At 36.3% G+C, this 17,332-nt stretch overlaps 1 protein-coding gene across 1 annotated transcript in view; it reads left to right on the top strand.

Moving 5' to 3' along the window:
- Positions 1–17,279, top strand: part of LOC117100556 — a 26,683-nt gene extending 9,404 nt beyond the window's left edge. The window contains exons 5-16 of the mRNA XM_033240330.1: positions 6,230–6,361; positions 7,310–7,618; positions 10,236–10,303; positions 10,905–11,205; positions 12,328–12,395; positions 12,872–13,160; positions 13,659–13,864; positions 14,045–14,129; positions 14,380–14,464; positions 15,034–15,174; positions 15,278–15,436; positions 15,655–17,279. Of these exons, the coding sequence (XP_033096221.1) occupies positions 6,230–6,361; positions 7,310–7,618; positions 10,236–10,303; positions 10,905–11,205; positions 12,328–12,395; positions 12,872–13,160; positions 13,659–13,864; positions 14,045–14,129; positions 14,380–14,464; positions 15,034–15,174; positions 15,278–15,436; positions 15,655–15,817 (2,006 nt within the window). The 3' untranslated portion in view covers positions 15,818–17,279. The remainder of the gene's footprint in view (positions 1–6,229; positions 6,362–7,309; positions 7,619–10,235; positions 10,304–10,904; positions 11,206–12,327; positions 12,396–12,871; positions 13,161–13,658; positions 13,865–14,044; positions 14,130–14,379; positions 14,465–15,033; positions 15,175–15,277; positions 15,437–15,654) is intronic.
- The last annotated feature ends 53 nt before the right edge of the window (positions 17,280–17,332 follow it).

The following is a 17,332-nucleotide window of genomic DNA, read 5'->3' as shown; positions in this document are numbered from 1 at the left end:
GTACGGCCTCGTCGGGGCCTTGAGCGTTTAACTCGTCCAAAACGGGTCTTAGATTTTCTACCCATTCCACGTTGCGTTTTGTCGGATCCACCATTTCTCGCGCATACTGATGCGGAAACAGTTTGCTGAACCTTTCGACGATTCCTTGCGATTTGTGATTACCGGGTTCTCCCACGCTCACACGTACATTATACCCCTTCATTGCTTTTAACGTTTCACCTTTAAATTCACTACCCGAATCGACGCTACCCGAATCGACTTGTAAAGTTTCGGGCCATGTCAACTCACGCGCATAAATCTTGTCAAAGGCTCGTGCAACCTCTGACGAGTTTTTGGTCGTTAATGGTTCCGCTTCCTTGTATCTACTCGCCACGTCGACGACCATCAAGGCATACTTGTACGTTTTTCCTCTATACCTATCGTGCGGTAAAAAGAGTAGGTCAGCTTGATGGGCTTGGTTTACCGAGACGCTTTGCCTCGTCGGTACGCTCGGTACGTGTTTAGGTGGTGCAAGATAAATTTGCCACATGCTCTGTTTAAACAGCCACTCTTTAACAACATCTCGCGATATCTTTGTCTTGGCGACGAGTTGATCGATGGCCCCCTCACCCTTCCATAAATGTTGAGGAGCGTAGTATACACGTTCGAGTTTGCGTATTTCACGTTTTGTACTCATATTTACAAGTTTTTACACAAAACTATAAATATTTTATAGACACGTACGCGATAATGCTCAATACAGCGACCAAACCGACCAGCTCTGCATCTTGCTGCGATTCGCTAGGTGTATAAAAGTCGGCCAGCTGCGGTTCTCGCTCGAGTTGTAGGCCGGAATCTGCATCTATTTTTCTACCTGTTCCGTGCCTGTCTCTTATACACAAAGGTTCTTTCGGCATGCTGCTCGCGTCCAAGTTTTTCGTTGAGATAATCGAGTTGCGAGGTTCGTTTTTTATTCCACGAATCTCGAGCCTGAGACAATTGTTCCAAGGCTAAATCGTGCCGTTTCCATTCCTCGTCGCTACCGCTCATGCGACTAAAAAAAAAGTTGCTTCCGCTAAAAGCTAGGGCGTTTACGATCGCACCACCAACCATCATTGCTACGGTTGCCATTTTTTAATTATAGTATTTATTTAATAATCTTATCGGGAATGTAGCCATTAGCCACCAGCATGTCCTTGGTCAGTGTTGAAGCCGCTATTAGACCCGCGAGCTTTGCCGTATCGACAATAGTCAGCTTGTCTATGAGCGGTGCTTTGCTTCCCATCACCTTTTTCAGTATCATTACGTAACCAACCGTCAACGTAGACACAACCGCTCCGCCGTACAAGCTGTTTACAATTACGTTTGTATCGATGCCACTCATACTTTTTTTAAAAAAGAGAATTTTTAATTACATTTCAAACGGATCTTGCGTTGCCGGCTTTGCTGGCTTTGCTGGTTTTACCGGTGTTGCTGACGTAACCGTTTTTACAAGCGATGCCGGCTTTACCGACGTTGCCGTCCTAACCAGAGTGGATACACTTGGCTTTGTAAATGCATTGTAGACTAGATACCCCAACGCGACAAGCGTTAGATATGGAATACAACTCGAAAACGTTACGTTATAAACACTCGATGTGTCCGAGGCTTGTCGTCGTTTCTCGGCAATTGCTTTACCAGCCGCAACTCGCTTGGGATTTTTTTTCGTGACTTGCGTAATCGTTTCGTCCATTTATTAAATGTTGGTAATTTTTTTACTCAGTAATTACTCAGTAATTACTCAGTAAAATTACTCTGGCAAGACAGTAATCGTAGATTTCTCGGGATCTTGGGTTGCGTTTAAAACCTCTTGCTTACTGCTCGATCGTTCATATTTCACGTGTCTTGCCGTGTGCATCGCGACCGAAATCGGTGCGAGCCACGCTCCAAAACGGGATTCAATGCTTCCATCAAGAACCGATCGTTTTCGAGATCGTTACCAAGTTGCTCGGTCGAATCGATTGGAAGTATATAACCAATAGTCTTGGCGTACATGTGAATCACGCTACTACCGAGTGATTTTGTCACGTCACTACCCTTTTTAGATTCTAGCATTGCGTACAACTTGGAAATTTCCGACTCGGACATATACTCGATTTGCTCTACGGTATATTCTTGTCCAAAGTAGTATTGCGCGTTACCTCCGCTCACGACAGACTTTATTCGGTCTTTTAGCTCGTTGGAAATGTCTTGAGCTTGCTCGGGTGTAAGCGATTGCTCAGTTGACGCAGTCGACTCGACCGTCTTTGGGGGGTTTGACACGCTCTTTTTGGGTTTACGCTTTGTTTTCGCAGGCGCTTGCGCAGGCGGGTCAGTCTTTAGTTCGATCTTGCTCTTGGCTCGCTCTGCATGCGCTTGCATCTCGTGCGTTATATCAGTCATTTTAATAAATATAAAATATATTTATCCAATGTGAATCCCCCAACGAGTCGGTCTATCACATTTCAACAACAACTTGCTAAAACACGTCGTGTCAATCTTGTCTTTGATGCATTTTTTCTCGTCTACATCTTTTATCACATCATTCTCTCGTAGACAATCGTAAAAACTGTCTCTGTCTTTGCAGAAAAAGAGCGCGACCCATCGAACCTGTTCTCTAAAATCTTTGAGAATAGAATTGTACTTTTGGGTAAGAATCCAAACAGATTTGTTGAGGTGTCGACGATTCCCTCCAATTTAAAGGTTGCAGCAGTGTCGCTAGTCTTGAGCACGTCCTTTGCGTTTCTAAACGTTATTTCGTACTCGAGTCGATCGTGTAACATCTTTTGGTTGAAGGGCATGTGATCGGTCAGTAACTCAATTCGAGAGGGATGCAAAATCTGTTACCGTATGCATTACCAACGGCCGCGTCGTAAGGGGCATAGGGAATATCGTTTGTTGCAGCTACTACCTTGTCACCAGCGTTTACACGTATTTTTCGTTCGTTTTCGCTAGAGATGCCTTGATACGAACTATTGAGACGTACGTGATCTGTCTTCCACAAGTCCTTGTAACAATTGTACACGTCAAAATCGGAGAGGGTAAAAACTTCCTTTCCTTCCAGAGTTATACGTATTTTCTCGACGAGTGATCTACCGATATTGTTGACGATTGTTCGATTTACGTCTCCGCTCGAGGTTAGAATTAGATTAAAGGCGAGTCGAGCTGTACCCGGAACTATAGCGTCGTCGTCGCTGAGATCTGGAAACCTAACTCGCAAAACATCGCCGGGCCCAGCTTCGTTTATCTGGTTCATGACTGTGGTAAAGACGCGTTTATCGTTTCTATGGTCGGTATTTTTGGTTTTTACCGATCTATTGGCACTTATTTCGTGATACATTTTTATAATAAACAACTTTTTTTAATCTGTTAATTGTTTGCACTCTATAATAAAATGACAGATATACCTATGCACGATTTTGCCGAAGGTCGTGATGATGATGATGATTTTGATGACGAAAAAGAAACGAATCTCGATTGGGACTATGACAACGGTCAAGGTTTCGGAATCGCCTACAGAGAAGCCGCCCTTGTCGGATATCAAGACTATCTTGTGAGACTAAACATGAGGCTGCAATCGTACAGACAATTTCTTATGGAAGAAGGATATAACGAGGTTAAACTGACCGACAAATCTAGATTTATAATCAGGACAAACGCATTGAACCAAGACGAATTGTTTTTTATAAATAACAACAACGAAAAAGTATTGTTAACCTGGTCAAAAGACGCGGCAAGATTTCGTAAACTCTCGACGACTAGAATAAGCGCCGCAGAAATTAAAGAATACATTGCCGGGGATTATAGTTCGGGTAGTCGAGCTAGCGGTTCGAGACAAGCTCTTAAAAGCGTATACGAACAAGTGGAAGAGATTGAATTGGATGATTTAAATCCAACAGATACGACTCTGTTGATAGAACACCTCGAAAGCGATCTAGACGAGTCAATGATTCAATCTACGAGTCAAGGTGTTCAAACAGATATCCAAGCTAGAGAAATCGAGGGTGTTATGGATGCAATGACTACGGTCAAAGAGGAACTCGCGCTTTCTCTGGCAAAACTCAGAAAGATTAACGAAAAAATATCAGAGTACAAACAAGAATGGCGTGAGATGCAGGAACAAAACTTACCGTCTGAAGAGCTGGAACAACTCGAAGATCAGATACAAAACTTACAAATAGAAAGGGATGGTATATTGCAAATTGTAGAAACTAATACGGGTAGGGCAAAGAATCAAGTCAGGGCGATACAAGGTACCATTGGTAGAATGTTGGGCGGTGATTTACGACTGAGATCAAGATTAAGGATTTTGTTTCGTGAACAAGGGATAACTATCGTTAGTATTACCACGGCTATAGGTTCGATCATTGCGTCGTTGATTACGACATTTACCGGCGGAAACTCGACTTCTCCTCCTCCTCCAGGCCCTGAACCGACTCCGGATCCTGAACCGACTCCTAACCCGACACCGGATCCTGGGAAACCTGATGGATGGCTTAAAAAATACCTGAAAAACTTTGCCGAAATCCTGAAAAAGCTCGGTGATAAGGCTCTTTTGGCGTTACCCGGAATTATCGGAGCTGTTGTAAGCTTTCTACTTAAAACAGTCGGTAACGTCGTTGGCTTTGTAGCCGACCGTGTTTGGTTGTTGATTCTGGCCGTTGCCGGTATCGTTTACAATTATCTGGTAGCGTGTGTGAAAACTAACTCCAAACCCTCATCAGCTCGTAAACGAAAAAAGTAACGACTGCAAAACCAAACACCATCGAAACTTTGTTGAATTCGTGCTCGGAGAGCTTTGGAGGCTCAGTGAGTGTTGGAGTCTTGCTAAGATCAGCGGGAGCGGTGGCTGGTGTTGGAATCGTAGATTTCTCTTGAAGCGTCGTAACCGACGCCGCAGGCGGTGCTGCAGGTATTGTATTCGGCATCGTAGTTGGTGTCGGTCTCGACATCGGAGTCGGTGTTGGTTTGATGGGAATCACTAGTGATTCGATGGGTTTTGTTATGGGTTCGTTAATGTCGTTTAATCCTAATTGGTGTAAATTTCGCTCTGCAATTAAGATTTTATTGTTGTAGTCGGTTGTCGTGGTGATTCTCAGTTCCATATCGGCCGGACACATGTAGAGATTGTATCCGAGGACATAGTTGACTTGGGATCTCGCAAATCGCAAGACGTCTTGATACCTCGCTATCGAGTCTGGAATGTCTACCGGACTGTTTATCGCATCCTCCACGTTGACTAAAAACTGTTTTTGCGCGTCGAGTCCCGTTCCTCGAGCAAGAATCGACGTACGCGTTGTTGCCTGTGCTCCGAGAATAGCCCACACATAGGTTCGAACTGAATCATTGAGTCTTGTTACTCCGGCCTGAGTGAAACCTCTCGATTTATCCAATATAAAAGCCTTGTAAGAGACGTTGGTCATGCAAGTATAAATATCAACGTGTTGATTAAGCCTTAATTTCACCCCACTCAACTCGATCTTGTTGGTAACGTGTCTGTCTCTTATACACATCTAGATGTGTATAAGTTCGCAGGTATGACCAAAATATTCGTGATAAATTTATTTGATTGTCATTTTATATGGTTTAATAAAATAATATTATAGTATATTTCTTTAAATTTTCATTAATTTTAATGTTTTAAAAATAATGAAAACCACGAAAAAAGTAAATTTCTTTAGGGCATATATCAATTGTAAATGTATAAGTTCAATTATGATTTTAATGATATTTCAAATATGACATTAATGAATAAATGTGGTGGTTTTGCAACAAAAGAGAGAAAAAAACATAAAACCAAGCCACAAGAAACCATTGTGGAATATATAAATATGCAAAACTCTACAGCTTAATATCGAGCACTATCTGTTAATACTGATACAACGTTAACTTAATTTAGTTTATTAAATATATATACATTGTAGTTGTTGCTTATAAAATTTATATCTCTTCAAAGATCCATCCATTGTTTCCCACAGCAAAGTGGAAATAGAGTTAAGAAAATAATGAATTGATAAATAAAAAACGATCAATGAATAAAAATGAACATTGTTTCATTACGTTTGTACAATATGTATTACGACCAGTGAATACAAATGAACATTGTTTCATTACATTTGTAAAATAATATGTATTCTACAAATCTCAAGTTATGCTATAAATGTGTTGGCACCTATTGGGGAAATTAGGCAATTAACCATTTTAAATTTATTTATAAAATATATCAATCTAGACTGTCAATCTGGCTTATTTGGAGATAAATGTGGATTCCAGTGCCATTGTAAGAAATCAACTCATTGCGGACGGGATGGCAGTTGTTCCCACGGTTGTGATCCTGCATGGACTGGTTCAAACTGTAGCATTGGTAAACAGTTTCAAACTATTAACGAATAAAGTGATCTGAATTCATTAAAAGATTTATGCCTATAGTATGTTGAAAATGAATCATACAGAATCCAGCCTACATAATTACGACACAGTTGTACACAATACGTGGCGCAAACTCATGGAGACCGCAGCTCGACAGTCGTTTCACAGACAGTCCGTGGGGTCGTCACATTGTTAGTGTCAGCCTACCATCGGTCGAATTAGTGTGATCACCTTAATAATATTGTTATCAATTAATTTACATTATCTGCCATTATATTTAGAGGGGAGTCTCAGCTGAGCATTTGGCTGAGCTGCTTGAGCGTTTGGCTAATTGTTATGGTTCCTGCCTTTTGAACGCCAGGACCTACTTTCGATAACTGGCTCAATCTGTATTCGTTTGATGTTGTAGTTAAATCGTGTTGCCGAACTACGGCTTCCGCAGGTCCCCGGGGACCCAGCCCAAATTTCCAAGTGTGACGTGTACATACAAAAATAATAATAATAGTTATTGTTGTTGCTGCTGTTGCAAATCAAATCGTTTGTTCAATTACGAAAAATTATTATCCACCGACAGTTATTTTTTCATGTAACCAATCATAATTTTGTAGGTTCAAATTAAAACTACGTAGACATGCAAGTATAAATATCAACGTGTTGATTAAGCCTTAATTTCACCCCACTCAACTCGATCTTGTTGGTAACGTGTTGAGCCTCAATTCCACCCCACTAAACTCGATCTTGTTGGTAAAGTTGACCACACTAAGAACCTCAGAAGTTGGAATGCACAGTTCAAGGAAACACCAATGTTTTGTACAACTGTAGAATGGCGCGTTGATTGATTGATTATTTCATCAAATATTGATTAAATGATGGCTTTACCGATTTGTTGTTTGATTTATTGATTGATATATAGTTGATTATGCTAAATTGTTTACTATTATAGCGTTGCCGTACCTTGGAAAACAACCCAGAGTGGTCAAAAGGACAGCAACCACGCTTACCTTAAATATCACCTGGCTGGCAAGCAAGGATCTTGGCAGTGGACCAATCGTTGCCAGAAAAGTTTACTTCAAAGATATGCTTCACAGTTCATTCACTGAGGTGGACCTAACGGATGAAGATACATACACAATCTGCAACCTAATGCTGAATATGTCTGTTACGTATTATGCTCGCCACGCAAGAAAAGTCAATGGAATTATAATATATGGGCCAAGCAGTCCACATGGGTCTGCCAATACAACTTGCTCAGGTACAAACAGCCTTTTATCTTTAAAATTCAGTACTCTTAGACAATAATAATAATAATAATAATGTGTCCTCCATGTTTTTATTTATATAATTTTAAGATTATTCGGTAACAAAAGTTAGGTTTTGACCCGCAGTATTGAAAGATATGTTTTTATCATTTGGACAGTTTAATGTTCCACTTAATTTAAGCACAGTGTGGTTTCACTGATGTATTGTGATCAGAGAAGGACCACAAAATATGAATGTTATTAGATGATTGTGATGAATATAAAAAGAGGGCAGAGGAAAAATATCTAAATATGAAATAATCAAGTATTGAAGTTTGATTAGGTTTAACATACGCAGAATTGTATTTGTACCTTGTCTAAATCGACGTTCCACAAACTATGGTCCGCAGCCCAAATTTGGAACATTTTTGGAGGGCTGCGAAGCCGTCTGGAAATTTAAAAAAAATAACAGAGACGTTTCATCATGGAGAAAATAGTTTTTAATAAAGCCGCTTCACTATTACAGCGAATGCGTTGCTTGCATACGCTGCTAAAGTGCCAGATGATGAGTGCTATTTGAGTTATAAGCGGTTTTTGTGTCTATGCCCCCTCAGGAGCTAGACACTATGTTTAGTATTAACCCTGTAAGATCAAGTAAATTTGGTATGGAGGAATGATGGGATGAGTAATGAGCTAAAGATAAAAATAAATGTAAGACCTGACCAAGAAAGATCACTACAGTAAACAACACCACATTTCTTGATAACCGAATGTGTATGTGGATACTTTATTACTAAACATAATACCTGTATAGTAAGGTAGTCTTTCAAAGTTGCGGAGTAACAGAGTGTGCGTAAAAGTTTTTGGAAGAAGGAGAAAGCTATTACGTGTGTGGCTGAATCGTGTTTGGTTGAATAATGGTAGAAAAAAACAACAATCAACAATTGTTCGGTGGGGGGTGGGGGGGGCAGGGAACACAAATGTACAGTATTATTTATTTAATAAAATAATATTAAATTTGTATACAATGAAATTTTATCACTGAGAGAACAGATGATGATGTCAAAATATTGTATATACGTCTTGAAGGCTTCATGATCAAAAGTTCTTGCCAGGATTTGGTATGTTGGTCGTTGGCACGGCTGGGCTGCTGGGCCACAGCTTGGTGCCTGGAATCGTAAATAAGCTGTGAAGTAAAAAGTTTGCGGAACACTGGTCTAAATCAACAAGAGTAGCTTTTGAAAGTTGTTTCCAGAAGCCATATACCGGTACTGAACAGCATTTAGAAATTTGATGTCCACAAGATGGTTGACATTGACTTCACATAACTGCTCAAATATCTTATGATGGGATGCAGACTTGTGAAACGGTAACACTTGGCTGTTCACTGTCTTTCTTAGGAAATTGAAAAACAACAGAACAACTAAAAATACATACAACAAAAACAGATACATATTTCCAACAGGGGGAAAAGATGTACAGCAATACTTCATTTCATAACGACTGTGTTTAGTTCAAACAGTGGGAAGGGACAATTATCTTAGGTGGGATAAGCAGCAAAGCCTTGATCATATCAGTTTCCTTCGTTTTTTTCTTTTCCTGTATATTTCTTCTTTTCTTTTCATTTAATCTTATTTTTCCATTTTTATCTTTTCATCTTTCAATTTAATTTTTTTTTCTTTTCTTTTTCTACATCTTATCTTGTCCATTCCTATTTTCATTTCATTATCTGATTTTACTTTTCTCCCTTTCACTTCATCACATCGATTTTATCTTACTTTACTTTTTCTTTCTTTAGGTCTTACATTTTCATGTCATTTCTTAGCATATACTTAAAGAGTCTAAAAGATTCAGTCAATATGTGATTTTAAAGATGTTTTAAATCAATGGGCTTATTGGATCTGATTGTGAAAGGCAAAAGCGTTGTGCAGAAAAAAGGTCTGTTCTTTTAGTTGTGTGATTTAAGATGCTTCAGAAGGAGATTTTTAATGAAACGCAGGTTACGATTATAAATATACCGAGCATAATCTGCAATATAATTGAAAACAATAATTAGTATTTTCTAAATAATTCTGTATGTCACATGTATCGAGTGTACTTCTTTCAGAGTGTCAGTTATATGTGAGTACTTTTATTATTTCGTGAATAAACGTGCAGCCGTATTTTGAAATTTTGAAATGTTTCTGTGGAAGTCCGGGAGGTAAATAATGAGTATTAATTGTTCGGTAGCTGTTTTATTAATGTATTTAATGATGATTTGAATTTTACATAATAAAAGATGACATCAAAGTGATTTCAGAAATGTGGTTTTTCATTGTCATATTGACATCCATAACGTCAATTGAGATTCTTGGATAGTGATGAAAAATATAATTCATTAACATGAATTATGTTTAAAATCATAATTCATTAAAATGAAATATGTTTATTATCATTCAATATTATAAAATCTTGTTTCATTCAAGCATGCAACTCAGAAATGCAATTTTCCTGTGATTCAATTGTTTAACATTATGTTAATTGGTATAGGATTATCATTTGAAATCTTGTAGATTATTGAGTTAAGCAAATCAGGCAGTTCATATGTTTGACCATACATAGTGTGATTTTTGTTTTCACTTCTTTTTTTAGAACCGTTGGACACTCCTTCTTTAAACCTATTGTCAAGGACAGAAACTAATGCTGTAATAAAAGTTCAGGTGATACGGTTTCTATTAAAATATTATTTTTTATGACTCTAATGTTAAAATGAGATGTAAAATCTTGAAGTTAGCAATTATGTTTGATGCAAAATAATTGGTATTGTTTTACAAAAGGAGAATTAACTGAATTACTAAGTCCTACCATTTTCATTTGATTTTGGTTAAAATTATTGTTATTATTATCAATATCATTGTATTAATATATTTATTATTATAATAAATATATTAATACAATAACAATATTGTATTAATATATTTATTATTATAATAATAATAAATATCTTTATCATTATGATTATGTTAGGGTTGCAATTAGTACTTGAAAATGTCATAGACAAAAAACTGCCCCTGATAGAAGCAAATTGTACACAGTAGTGAAAAGCGTTGCGTCTCAAAAAATAGGCATTACTAATGATGATTATTATGATTATGATGATATGAAATCGGCCTATTGTTTTTTTTAATTTTGTTATCTGCATTATTTTATCGTCGTTGTCATCAATATCATCATTATATTATTTTGTTGTTATGTTTGAAATACTAGATGCGGGTGACTTATTGTGCTTAGTTTTACACAATGTTATGACCTTTCTCTTAGGAAGTAAATAACAATCCAAGTCGCATACAGTGTGATAGGATTTTGTATTACCAAGTCAGGTGCAGGTTATCAAATGAAATTACCAATGACACCAACACCAATAGTAACAGCAACGCAACCATTATCGTCGATAACTCTGGTTACAACGTACACAGCACGACCAATGTCAATGGCAGTAGTCGCGTAGTGATACCAGGACTGGAAAAATGTTTTGAATATCTGGTGGATGCGAGAGTTGTAAACAGCGCAAAGTACGCTAGTGCGTGGAGTCAGCCTGTTTTGATTTGGCCAGTTAAAGAGGGTAAGATATCTAACAATGTTGATGATTTATGAAAATAAATTGTGCTACACAAAATGCATCAAGTGTTCAAACCTTATATTTTTGCAACAGTAGGCCTACAGCTTACATAAAATTCCCATTAAACAATCCCAGAAAACAAAACAAATTATAATCATTGACTGACTGAATGACCTTACATACGCCTCTACATTATACATGATTTCATTATAGAAAATTGATAGTTTATATTTGTATCGAAATATAATGTGTAACAAAATAAACATAACTCTCACTTTTGATTTCGAAGTTATTTTTGTAAACAGGTTTTTATAATTACATTATAATTGGAAATTTTCGAAATATAATGTGTAGCAAAATAAACTTAATTAACCCCTACTTTTGTTTTCTAAGTTATTTTTGTAAGCAGGTTTTTATAATCACACTATATTTGGAAATTTAGAGGGATTGTTGTATGACTTTGTTATACTGTAACATTCTTTCACATATTTTAAAGTTTGTATTCTACTCTTTTCAAATAAAATATTAGGTTCATCACACATAGGAATAGTGTAACTTGTAAAATTACATATAGTGTATTAAACAAATTGTTTCTCACGCATTGGGAAGGTTTGTTACACTTTAGTTGAATTATATTAGCGAATTATTATACATCTGTAAGGAAAATATAACCACCACATATTCCAAGTACTCAAAACATAATAAGTCAAATTGTTGTTTAATGTAACTTAAATTGTTTCCAAAAACCGGAAGGTGCACTGATTAATCTCAGATAAGTTAGTATAATACATACTACAAGTATCTTGATGATGACATAATTAATGTAAAAATATTGAATCCCGACACGATGGCGTGCATTTCCTGATGATGACATAATTAATGTCGAAATATTGAATCCCAACACGATGGCAGTCATTTTGATACTTGAAGTATGTATTATACTATCAAAATTATTTCCATTCTATTGGATGTCATTCCCATCATGTAGTTTGTAACTATGAATGCTCATTAATAAACAAACTGTATGTTATATGTTTTTTAATATAAGTAAACAAATAATGTAGGCCTGTATCTGTAACTAACAATATTAATATTAATAAAATACTTTGTTATGCTTTCCTTTAGCACCTTCGGACATTCCATCTCCAACAATCATATCAAGGAAAGAAAGTAAAGTTGTTGTAGAATTACAGGTACGATAATTATTTCTATCAAATGATTACTTGAATGATTGATGACAAAAAAGATGATGGGTTACTGGAAATCAGAAAGACCAATATGAAACCTTATGTAATTAAATTGTCTGCTTGTTGTGTTTGAAAATGTGTATGCAAATCACATTCCGGTCACAGTGGTTACTGAGAACATTATCTTGCAACACCTAAAATATTCCTCATGTTCAGTGGTGATAATTTGGAATGGACCTGTAACATGGTACACACTTGCTTTTTTATTTCAAAATCATTGTTTGAAATTCTGCAAACTTAGAGCAATTCGAATGCATTTTTTTTTTTATGAAAATAATTCTCTATATAAGAAATTCCTGATAATGATTCCCGATGATGTTAAAATATTGAATCCCAACACGATGGCATGCATTTCAGTTCTTGGAGCATGTGTTATACTTTCTTAGCCTACTTTAGTTAGCTGTTTAAAATGCCTCTTCTAGGAAGTAAATGACGACCCAGGTCGCATACTTTGTGTCAAGATTCTGTATTACCAAGTCAGGTGCAGATCACCAAGTAAGATTACCAATGACACCAACAACAACACCAGGAATACCACCCATGGTTACACTGGTTACAGCATACACAGCATGACCAATGTCAAGGGCAGTCGCGTAGTGATACCAGGACTGGAAAAATGTTCTGAATATCTGGTGGATGCGAGAGTTGTAAACAACGCAAATTACTCTAGTGCGTGGAGTCAGCCTGTTACAATTTGGCCAGTTAAAGAGGGTATGATATACTGTATAACAACTTATATCAAATAGACTGACCATTTAAAATATATAGGCTTATAAAGAGTCAATAAACAACATCTTCATAACGGTAGCTTCCCGTCCTCACAAGAGTCAAGATGATTTAATCATACATAAAATGTTGCAAATTCTCACGCAATGATGAATTCATTTACAAATTAACAAAAATAACTATAATAGGTTATTTATGTGATCAAATCCCATTAGCGATAATACATGATTTTCTTTTAAATAAAAATATGTGTTATTTGAATGTTGTCTGATAATACATTGATGTAGGCCGACAGTTGATTATATTTCATTTAGGCCTATTTAGTCTATGATTGCTATTCAAAAATTTTGAATCAACACAATAATCCCCATTCTTGTATCTCATAAACGCTCTTTCCAGACCACGACTAGATTACTATCGATACTGCAAAGTAAATACGAGCGCATATAATTGTAAACTTCTATCATAAACTTCTATCGTTAGCTTCTTATGTACCTGAAAATATATCCGTCATGGCTTCTTCATATATATCAGCAAGATGGTCTTCACCAGATGATGAACAGTGCTTTGACATTCTATATCACATTGTGCTTAAGTTTGGTAATACAACAATATCAGTGACAACCAATGCTACGCAGGTGGATTTTCTTCAAGTTACTGTCCAACCAAACATGGAATATATATTTCAGGTGAACACATAGGCTTATTTTAATGTTTCAGTTCAGTGTAGCAAATCATACGCCTAATACAAAGGAGCTATACTTAATCTTAATGTTTATTTGTATAATTTGCTTATGGTATCATACTGTACATGATTTAGATAAGTGTTAATATAATTTTACATTCCTTTACAATTTATTTAATTTCAGGTGGCTATGATTTTGGGTGATATGGTCGGTAACTACTCGGATGAGATTATAGTCATGGTTGAGGCATATGCAAATGATGTAAATGGTGAGTTTCGGAAAGGGTATACTAGCCTATTACACAAATTATAATTAAGATAATAATACATCTGAACACAGTACATTTCTAATGCTAAGCGTTAGCTTACTTGTTAAGAACGCATCAAGCGACTGTAAAAACCATAAACGGAAGGTACGGTAAAGTACACCACCAATGTTAAAGATTTTCTTGTTGGTTTGTTTTTTTTTATTTATATATGTGTGTGTTAATGCATCTATGTAATCAATTTTTCTTCAAGGTGAGAGGTCTAATGAATGGCTGGCTTACATGGGTTTATTGATTGCCTTTATTTTATGCGTCACTTTGATTCTTGTTATATTTAAGTGAGTTCACCATTTCATATAAGCCTATTGAATATCACTAACAAAAACCACCTTTAACAAGCCGATTCTGTAAAGAGATCAACTGAACTAATTTGATGTAATTCGAAATGTCAATCTTTGAAAATTTAGAATTCTGTAAAGTAAGAAATTCCATCAAATTCTAGTCTCCTGCTTAAAAGTACTTTTCTTACCCAAAGAAAATAATGTGCTTCCAGAATTCGAATCTGATTATAATCAATTTCCTTCACTCTCACGATTGAGAACGAAACAGTAACAGCTCCTACCAAATTTACATGTAACATAAATAAATATATGCCTATATCTAAACTATTGTAAAGTCGATAGTAGTGAGCCACTAAAATGGAAACTTTTGACTGCCAAGTTGAGTGGCAATTATTAAGATAAATAGCAGAAATAAGTTCCGAGAATGCAAAATGTCTTCACATTAGAACGATATTAGGTTACAGTGTACCTTAATTCAGTGTCACTTTGACTGTAATACATCATCGCGGTGTTCAGGTCTAAACCGTAAATTTGTGCCACAAACGATCCCCAATTTTACTTTTCAGATACAAGAAAAGCCAAGCAAAGCCTTTTGTTATCGACACAGGAGTTAGGAATGTTAAAAGACGTTCAGAAGTCCAACACTTCGCTTTTCATAACAGTATTATGGGACCGAGGCAACGCGTATATACTGAAATGAACAATAGGTAAACTCACGAGAAAAAGTGGAAAATGAATTGGATCAGCTTTTTGAGTGATTATTGTTAGTTCAATCGTAACTATTTATAATCTTTTTTTTTTACGGCACAGTAATACAACTTCTTCAGTCACACCCAAGTGTGCAGCCGCTATGGATTCTGCAGATGAGGACGTTGTGGAACTTGCGAAAATGAACATGATAATTAAAGATGGTGGTAATCAGAAACAACTTCCATGTGAACAGCATATTTATGAAGTCATTGAGAGAAGGTAAGTTGTTTTTGGTTTTTAATTAATATAACCCACTACTTAAACTTGGAAAATTAAATATGCTTACTTTGTATATTTTGATAACCTAATAATGTATTTGTTAACTGACAATGTAAATAAATAGAAGTTTTAATTTTGTGTAGTTTTTCTATATTTTCTGTCTGAAATTGTGAATAATATATCAGCTGAAAGTAATCGTTGGCATGTTTAAATTACAGATGCAAAGACAAGACCATTGCATCTAGCGAGAGAGCAGCCACATATGAAGCTAGCAGTGATGAGTTTGAGGGTGTTGCCGAGTTGAAGAAGGATGATGGTGATTATATTGGACTTCTTCCAACTGAAGAAAACGTTTATGCTGAATTAAAGAAGCTGGATTAAGGAAGTAGGAAGCATGAGTATATATCGTAGAAATACACATACAGGTCAATATATCCATTATGATAGCTTTGCTCCATGGAACCATAAGATTTCTTGAATTTGTAGTTAGTTGCAAGAGACCATAAACTGTGTACTCCTGATAAACAGAAAATTTATGTTGTGGAATGGGTACCCTTTTAATGTTGTTAACCATGTACTCAGTAAATTAAATGAACCTAAATGCATACATAGGCCTACTGATGATAGCTTGATTAAGATTAGATTGCCTTATCTAGGAAAAACAGGTGAATCCATTTTACGTAGATGCCTAAAAAAATAAAGAAAGTAATGATTCTCATTTTATATCTACTAATAAAATATAACCCAAAGGAGACTGTATAGGAGCTCTGTTGTTTATCATTTTAAATGTCCAGCTTTTAATAGTGATTATATTGACAGGGGCGGATTTAGGGGTAGCCGACCCGGCCCCGCGCCCTCCCCCCTTTTTAGGAGGTAAAAAAAGGGGGAAAAAAGAAAGAAAAAGAAAAAAAATGATAGCCCAGAACGCCTCAAATGTTATTTTCGGGCGTCTAGAACACAACAATTTTGCGGGGGAATGCCCCGGATCCCAGAGCACAGTGTTGTTTCGATCGACCCAACTTTCGGCCCCAATTTTTGGACATCTCTGGGTCCGCCCCTGATTGGTAAGACTGAAAATGCCAAATAACTAGACCTAAAGAACATTCTTCACGATCTGGTAGTGTTATAAATGATCATACAAAATTGTGAGGCATTCCAATTTGTTTCAGGTTTACAAGGTACACTTGAAAATGATAATGTAGCCTGTAATGCAAGTAATAAATTATGTTTAATATTTTATAATACTAACATTTTGACAGTTCGCAAAACTGGTCTATACTATTATATATTGTTATTATATTATTTAAAGAAACATTTGCTATATGTAGGCTACACCCATTGTTTAACAATGGCCTTAAAGGTTCAAAAAAGCTTTCCTTGTTTTTGTAGGTAGCTTTGATCAGATAGGCCCTTTCCACCCAAAAAAGGGGGGAAGCATAGAAAAGAAGGGAGAAATATTGGTGCATGGTACATTACAACAAGCCCCGGGCCTGTATAAGCTTCCAGGCTTTGTGTTGATTGGTGCTCTACTAGTAGTTCTCAAGAGAGAACAGTTTTAGGTGGGGTGTCATGGGAAGATAAACGGAAATTTGTTTATTTACAGTTGATTAGCTATAGAAAATAATATTGAAAAGATAATGATAAAACACTGAATATGCCCGAGCCTTGATAAGCTTCCAGTCTTTGTTATTCATAAAACTGACATTATCGGTCGATTGCTGGATGATGATTAGGATGATAATGAAAATTCAGATTTGCTGGTTTATGATGATTTTTTTTTAAATATCATTTTGATTATCTATTATGTTTGTCTTGGTATGCTTTTAAAACTATGATGACTATATAATACTACGTTTTAACATTATCCAGTTAGATATACAGTACAATAAAAAAAAT

Source organism: Anneissia japonica, unplaced genomic scaffold, assembly GCF_011630105.1.
Source record: "Anneissia japonica isolate Jap-2015-1 unplaced genomic scaffold, ASM1163010v1 scaffold685_len2926416_cov193, whole genome shotgun sequence".
In the NCBI taxonomy this organism is placed as follows: Eukaryota; Metazoa; Echinodermata; class Crinoidea; order Comatulida; family Comatulidae; genus Anneissia; species Anneissia japonica.
This window is presented reverse-complemented; position numbering and strand designations above follow the sequence as displayed.